Here is an 8,485-nt window from a genome sequence, read left to right on the forward strand (position 1 = left end):
ATTGGCCATGCTATCAATCCAGCATGACTTCTGCCACGTTCAAAACAACTGGAAACTCAGAGCTGGGAAATCTCAGACTTCAGTGTGTTCCGACTGGGAAAATATGTTTTGAACGGTCATCCAACTAGAAATACCAAGTCGGGAACTCAGGCCTCTTTCTAGAGCTCCGACCTGAAGATTACTGACGTCATGATTCAACCTTGGTTTTTTCAGAGTTCCCAGTTGTCTTGAAAGCACCATAAATCCAGAGAATGACAGACTTTGATGACAAAATGTGCCCACCACATCACGGTGAGTCCAAAAATGTATTGTATGCTGCTGCATAAATTATGTAATATGCCAGGGAGATATGTATACTGTAGCTAAGAAAGTAATACTATGTGTATGTTGTGTAGTAAGTTGTTAGTAGCCCATGCGCCTCACCCTCATAATTTAGCCTGCTGTTCTGACTTAGTGGTGCACATGTAGCCTATAGCCCTGTTTGAGAGAAATGTCATCATCAAATATTGAGCTTTCATCGTCTGCTTATATGCCCCCTTTATTTATCCTATGGTTCTGTTTTGGTGTACAGGGAGAATACTGTAAGAAGTGCCCATGTTCTGAATTCTATCCTGTACGTTTCAAAAGTGCTAAACAAATAGTTATATTGACTAGTCTCTCCTAGCTCGCTCATGAATGTCTTAATCAAAATTAAGGATTGCCTCTTATTCGCTTGTCTTCCCCTTATGCCATAGTTTGTACATCTCAATTGTCAGTTGAAACAACATTTGTTGAAGCAAGTCAGCCATATCAGCTATGTTTTTTTTTAAAGGCAGTAAATGAGGCTGAACTAACTGTTTCACTGCCAGACAAGGCTCTGCTGATAGCCAGGTCTAGCAGTGGGAAGCTGTTGGGACTGATGTTGGGACAGCTTTATGTAAGCTCTAACAATTTGTGGGCCACCTTTATAGTGCAATTAATGTTGTGTTGTTTAGTGGCTTTGCTGGCATGCATCTAAAACAAATGTTTTATGTTTGCCCCACCAATATTCACATGCTAAAATCGCCACTGATATAGCCTAATTTAACAACTAATTCTAAAACATTAAGAAATATTGACATTTCATAAATTACAAATTATATGACCCTCCCCTGGACTAGATTTAAAACATACTAAACCCTCCCCTTGACTGAAATTGAAAAATCATGACACTCCCCTATTTTCTTCCATGTGACCATTCTGTAAATTTCGATCCATACCGAATAATCTCATCATGTAGGTTATATCCGCAATGCATCTTCAAGCTGTGGGCTAGAGCGCACTTGCCAATACCAGAGTGGGCACATATACTGCAACCTTTTTTGTGGCAAACCATCTGTAGAGTTCAAAATGCGATCGAAACCGATTTAACTTGTATTTTTTATTCGGTACATGGGAATGTAACCACAAAAAAAGCCTTTTATCCGGAACAAGTCAATTTGAAGGACACACACCTATGGTGAAAAAATGCGCATATTGTTTTTATGCGCATTTTAGAATATTAGCATGAAAATCGTTTGCCAATTGGATGGAAACTTACAAACACCTGTTCTCTATTGCGCACAATAGTGCTGAACCCAGTGATTGCTACTTGATTTGTAGTCTTTATGGTTTTGTGTCATTGTGTATATGTGGGCCATTGATCATGCCCACTGCAGGGGAGACCAAAACAACTGTGCCCTGCCAAGACTGTAAACATAGTTTTTTTTAAATTATACTCTAGTGCACACTGTTGTTCCATGTCGCAAAGAGTGGGGCACAAAGAGAGAGCAACTGCGTAATTTCTCATCACCCTATAGCCCTAGCTGCGCTTTACAATAAATCATTGCAGCTGAAGCCTGAAGGTTACCTATTTATGTAGTAATTCTATTACCTCATGATTGTTTTGTGTTTACTGGCTTTTGGAAGACTCTGGGTTGTAGAGGATGTGCAAGCGCAGCCCCTTTGATAACGAATGGGTTTAAGCTGCATCCCCCCGGCAGTGCAGCTTCTGGTTGGAGGAGCGCAACCTCGGCGAAATCAGCCCCTGCAGAACCCCGCTGGAGCGTAGCCCGCCACGCACGGTACAAGCACACAACTCAGCAACCAGGTATAGAGGAATCGGTGCATTCACATCATACTTGTTGATCCGTTCCGTAAGGGAAGAGCAGGACACTGGTTCGACCTGAGATTTTACAGCGCGTGTAACCCCATTTTAAACATGTCTGTTGCGGGGATGATGTCTCTATAAACAGCCTCCAATAGACAGGCGGTGAGCGGAGCAACAATTCAGCGCAATGTTTTTTTAAGATGTTGAAATGTTTCTTCTTACACTCTCAGGCTAAAAGTAACATATGTAAGTATCAGGACTATAATATCTGACATTATTTTCGTCTTCATCTGTTGCACTTTGACTACCATAATGTTGTAGCTAACCCATCTATAGGCCTATCATGGCTATGATCAGACCATCGATTGGAGGAATTCAAAATGTGATTGGAAATTGTGTAATTTCTTTCGCTTTTGTGAACCATTTTACTTTTTAGAATTACATGCACTTTTGGGCACACTATTTGACTGATCCAAATGTTTTAGCCAAAGCCTAACCGAGCAATGCTTAGAATTCTCTTCATTAAAACTCAGATATTTTCTCACAAAACACTGGTTAGTTATCACACTAATGTCGAGTCTGTTTTGCGCAAATTATTGTAGGTTATGTAAGCTACATGGAAGGATTTTATTGCGCTAATTACATTTCAAAACCTTGGTGTGATTTAAATGTTGTGAAATTTACAAAATATACAAAATGTAAAATTTGTTTATGATAACCTTCGTTATTTGCTCAAATTAAATAGAAAACTTGGTCAAGATAATAATTTGCATTGTTTGCAGAGTAGGCCTAATTTAGTTTTCGCTGAGTCTGAACTCCCCTGCTTATCTGTGTTAGTAGGGCTAATACTGGATCTCTTTAGTGAGCTGAGTTCAAGAACACCTTCAAATGTCAGGTCGCAGCTTCCTCGCTCTCGTGAAACCCCGCTCTTTTATGCGGTGCTGAAATTAAATGATTTCAGCGCCGAAGTTTAGGGACAGCGCACAGCGGGGAAATTTGATGGTTTTCTGTATTGACAGTTTTAGGTATTTTCAGCACTAGACAGCGCTCGCGAGTAGAGCCGATTTAATCATTGGCTTCCCTCACTCTACTCACTCATCAGCTAGGAAAACGGCTGTGCATCTTAAAGCTGATTCAATTGTCTGTTTGGTTCTCTAATGAATGGATAAACCACCTGACATTGTGTGAGAAACGTTCTCTATCAGGTCTGTAGGTTATCATATTCGATGGTCATTTGATATAGTGACCACTGATGTTCCTCTGTTCCTCTTTTCGCAGCCACATGAATGGGGGAGAACAGACCCTAATGTAGGATCGTGTCTTCTGGACCTGTCTGACACTATAGTTTTGGACATTATTAAATTTCAAGTGGCCGAACGTCTTGAATGAAAATGAATAAAGGGGTCTCTCGGTCGACCACATCGATTCCACCGGAGCCGGTGGAAATCATCCGTAGCAAGTCGCACTCCCGTCGGGTGACACTCAATGTTGGTGGTCTTCTCCACGAAGTTCTATGGAGAACACTGGACAGGTTGCCCCGAACAAGGCTGGGCAAACTACGAGACTGTAACACCCACGAGTCTCTCATGGAGATATGCGATGACTACAGTTTGGATGATAATGAGTATTTTTTCGACAGACACCCTGGGGCTTTCACGTCCATTCTGAATTTCTCCCGCACGGGAAAGTTGCACATGATGGAGGAGATGTGTGCTCTGTCGTTCAGTCAGGAGCTGGACTACTGGGGTATAGATGAGATCTACCTGGAGTCCTGCTGCCAGGCCAGGTACCACCAGAAGAAGGAACAGATGAATGAGGAGCTCAAACGAGAGGCTGAGTCTATGAAGACCAGGGAAGGCGAGGATTTTGATACCACATGTTGTTCTGAGAAGCAAAAGAAACTTTGGGATCTCATGGAGAAGCCTAGTTCATCGTTAGCTGCTAAGGTAAGCACTAAGACAGGTAGGCTACCTCTTCAAGTTTATCTGAACGTTTTCCTGCATGGGCGTATTGCTCTGCCATGCATTGCGTGTCATCTCACTTTAAGTGGATCAGCAATGAATAAGCGAATGTAACTTGACCTAGGTCCTCCTAGGTAAACATTATTGGTGGCTTACTGCCAGTCTACACAATTCAATTTAGTAATGTGTATTACATTCAACAAATAATAAAAAGGTGCCACATTTTGTTGACAAATAATTTGCTTATTACATTGTTAATCTTTCAACAATGACATGGCCTGTCCTTGAGGGTGAGAGTTGTTCTGAAGAGGAAAGTCATAACTATCAAATATTGACTTTGATTTATTTATTTAATCAACATAAGCCTTCAAGCAATACGAACAGTGTTGCATTGAATACTTTAAGTTTCTAGAATTGTAAGTGCTACAGTAGGACTCATACTACGAGTGTGTTTGTGAGGTAGCAGGTCATTGCAGGTTGACTTCATGAGGTTGACATAAAGCCTTTTGTGGCATCTGATGCATGGGTGGCTCCCATCACCTCGGAGCCACCTCTCAATACCAATTAAATGGAGCATTATGTCCATCATGACAGACTGATCTGACGTTGTGCATATAGCTGATGTTGCCCTCATATTTAAAACTTAGAATACTGATTTTTGTCTGGAGACAAGTGGGCAGTAGCCTACTGGGAAGTGGGAAGCACAGGTACAAGGACCAGTTGGTGATCAGTGTGTGATTGAATGCATGTAGTTCTAATGATCTTGTCCCTCTCTGTCAGTTTCAGACTCCAACGGTCTCTTTGATTTCAAACTCAGTGTGATTCTTATAAAGGTCTCTTGAACTGAAGAGGCAACCTGTTTCAGGATGTTAGTTCATATTTTTATTGACAAATTGAAAGAGGAAGGAGAGAGAAATATATCTTACCAGAGATACAGTGGGGCAAAAAAGTATTTAGTCAGCCACCAATTGTGCAAGTTCTCCCACTTAAAAAGATGAGAGAGGCCTGTAATTTTCATCATAGGTACACTTCAACTATAACAGACAAAATGAGAAACAAAATCCAGAAAACCACGTTGTAGGATTTTTTATGAATTTATTTGCAAATTATGGTGGAAAATAAGTATTTGGTCAATAACAAAATTTTATCTCAATACTTTGTTATATACCACTATACCCTTTGTTGGCAATGACAGAGGTCAAAGTTTACTGTAAGTCTTCACAAGGTTTTCACACACTGTTGCTGGTATTTTGGCCAATTCCTCCATGCAGATCTCCTCTAGAGCAGTGATGTTTGGGGCTGTTGCTGGGCAACACGGATTTCAACTCTCCAAAGTTTCTATGGGGTTGACATCTGGAGACTGGCTAGGCCACTCCAGGACCTTGAAATGCTTCTTACGAAGCCACTCCTTCGTTGCCCGGGCGGTGTGTTTGGGACATTGTCATGCTTGAAAGACCCAGCCACGTTTCATCTTCAATGCCCTTGCTGATGGAAGGAGGTTTTCACTCAAAATCTCACGATACATGGCCCCATTCATTCTTTCCTTTACACGGATCAGTCGTCCTGGTCCTTTGCAGAAAAACAGCCCCAAAGCATGATGTTTCCACCCCCATGCTTCACAGTAGGTATGCGTGTTCTTTGGATGCAACTCAGCATTCTTTGTCCTCAAACACGACGAGTTGAGTTTACCAAAAAGGTTCTATTTTGGTTTCATCTGACCATATGACATTTCCCCAATCTTCTTCTGGATCATCCAAATGCTCTCTAGCAAACTTCAGACGGGCCTGGACATGTACTGTGGTAAGCAGGGGGACACGTCTGGCACTGCAGGATTTGAGTCCCTGCGGCGTAGTGTGTTACTGATGGTAGGCTTTTGTTACTTTGGTCCGACTCTCTGCCAGGTCATTCACTAGGTCCCCCCGTGTGGTTCTGGGATTTTTGCTCACCGTTCTTGTGATAATTTGACCCCACGGGGTGAGATCTTGCGTGGAGCCCTGATCGAGGGAGATTATCAGTGGTCTTGTATGTCTTCCATTTCCTAATAATTGCTCCCACAGTTGATTTCTTCAAACCAAGCTGCTTACCTATTGCAGATTCAGTCTTCCCAGCCTGGTGCAGGTCTACAATTGTTTCTGGTGTCCTTTGACAGCTCTTTGGTCTTGGCCATAGTGAGTTTGGAGTGTGACTGTTTGAGGTTGTGGACAGGTGTCTTTTATACTGATAACAAGTTCAAACAGGTGCCATTAATACAGGTAACGATGGAGACATAGGAGCCCTTAAAGAAGAATTACAGGTCTGTGAGAGCCAGAAATCTTGCTTGTGTTGAGTGACCCAAATACTTATTTTCCACCATAATTTGCAAATAAATTCATTAAAAATCCTACAACGTGGTTTTCTGGATTTGTTTCTCATTTTGTCTGTTATAGTTGAAGTGTACTATGATGAAAATTACAGGCCTCTCTCATCTTTTTAAGTGGGAGAACTTGCACAATTGGGTGCTGACTAAATACTTTTTGCCCCACTGTATGTACGTACCTTCAGAAATATTCCTCCCCTTTATCTTAAAAAAAAAGTGTTATGTCTGAATAGAAAATGGTTTAAATTGAGATGTTGTGTCACTGGCTTACACACAATACCCCATAATGTCAGAGTGTAATTTGTCTTTAGACATTTTACAAATTTAACCCCTTTATTATGGCAAGCCTAATATGTTCAGTAGCAAAATGTGCTTACAAGTCACATAACAAGTTGCATGGACTCAGTCTGTGTGCAGTAATAGTGTTTAACCAGATTTTTTGAATGACTACCTTATCTCTGTACCCCACACATACAATTATATGTAAAGTGCCACAGTTGAGCAGTGAATTTCAAACACAGATTCAACCACAAAGACCAGGGAGGTTTTCCAATGCCTCACCTATCGGTAGATGGGTAAAAAACAAAACATGAAATATCCCTTTGAGCATGGTGAAGTTATTAATTTACACTTTGGATGGTGTATCAATACACCCAGTCACTACAAAGATACTGGCGTCCTTCCTAACTCAATTACCAGAGATGACCTAAACTGGATATGGCTAACACCCCGCAGTCCTACAATCCAAGCTTGATCCCTCAATCTCACACAAATCATCAAGGAACCCACCAGGTACAACCCTAAATCCGTAAACATGGGCACCCTAATAGACATTATCCTGACCACCTGCCCTCCAAATACACCTCTGCTGTCTTCAATCAAGATCTCAGCGATCACTGCCTCATTGCCTGTATCCGCCACGGGTCCGCGGTCAAACGACCACCCCTCATCACTGTCAAACGCTCCCTAAAACACTTCTGCGAGCAGGCCTTTCTAAATCGACCTGGCCCGGGTACCCTGGAAGGATATTGACCTCATCCCGTCAGTTGAGGATGCCTGGTCATCTTTAAATGTACTCCTCACCATATTAAACAAGCATGCTCCGTTCAAAAAATGCAGAACAAGAACAGATATAGCCCTTGGTTCACTCCAGACCTGACTGCCCTCGACCAGCACAAAAAACATCCTGTGGCGATCTGCAATAGCATCGAAGAGCCCCCGCGATAATCAACTGTTCAGGGAAGTCAGGAACCAATACACGCAGTCAGTGCAGGAAAGCAAAGGCCAGCTTTTTCAAGCAGAAATTTGCATCCTGTAGGCTCTAACTCCAAAAAGTTCTGGGATACTGTAAAGTCCATGGAGAACAAGAGCACCTCCTCCCAGCTGCCCACTGCACTGAGGCTAGGTAACACGGTCACCACCGATAAATCCTGATAATCGAAGACTCAACAAGCATTTCTCAATGGCTGGCCATGCCTTCCTCCTGGCGACTCCAACCTGGCCAACAGCCCCGCCCCCCGCTGCTACTCGCCCAAGCCTCCCAGCTTCTCCTTTACCCAAATCCAGATAGCAGATGTCTGAAAGAGCTGGAAAACCTGGACCCATACAAATCAGCTGGGCTTGACAATCGGACCCCCTATTTCTGAAACGTCCGCCGCCATTGTCGCACCCCCTATCACCAGCCTGTTCAACCTCTCCTTCGTATCATCTGAGATCCCCAAGGATTGGAAAGCTGCCGCGGTCATCCCCCTCTTCAAAGGGGAGACACCCTGGACCCAAACTGTTACAGACCTATATCCATCCTGCCCTGCCTATCTAAGGTCTTCGAAAGCCAAGTCAACAAACAGATCACTGACCATCTCGAATCCCACCGTACCTTCTCCGCTGTGCAATCCGGTTTCCGAGCCGGTCATGGGTGCACCTCAGCCACGCTCAAGGTACTAAACGATATCATAACCGCCATCGATAAAAGACATTACTGTGCAGCCGTCTTCATCGACCTGGCCAAGCGTTCGACTCTGTCAATCACCATATTCTTATCGGCAGACCAGTAGCCTCGTT

General features: G+C 42.9%; 1 protein-coding gene across 1 annotated transcript in view; it reads left to right on the top strand.

The window, feature by feature from the left end:
* Positions 1-3,498: 3,498 nt before the first annotated feature.
* Positions 3,499-8,485, top strand: part of LOC111970631 (potassium voltage-gated channel subfamily B member 1-like) — a 90,532-nt gene continuing 85,545 nt past the window's right edge. The window contains exon 1 of the mRNA XM_023997437.2: positions 3,499-4,053. Within this exon, the coding sequence (XP_023853205.1) occupies positions 3,499-4,053 (555 nt within the window). The remainder of the gene's footprint in view (positions 4,054-8,485) is intronic.

Source organism: Salvelinus sp. IW2-2015, linkage group LG11, assembly GCF_002910315.2.
Source record: "Salvelinus sp. IW2-2015 linkage group LG11, ASM291031v2, whole genome shotgun sequence".
NCBI classification, from domain to species: Eukaryota; Metazoa; Chordata; class Actinopteri; order Salmoniformes; family Salmonidae; genus Salvelinus; species Salvelinus sp. IW2-2015.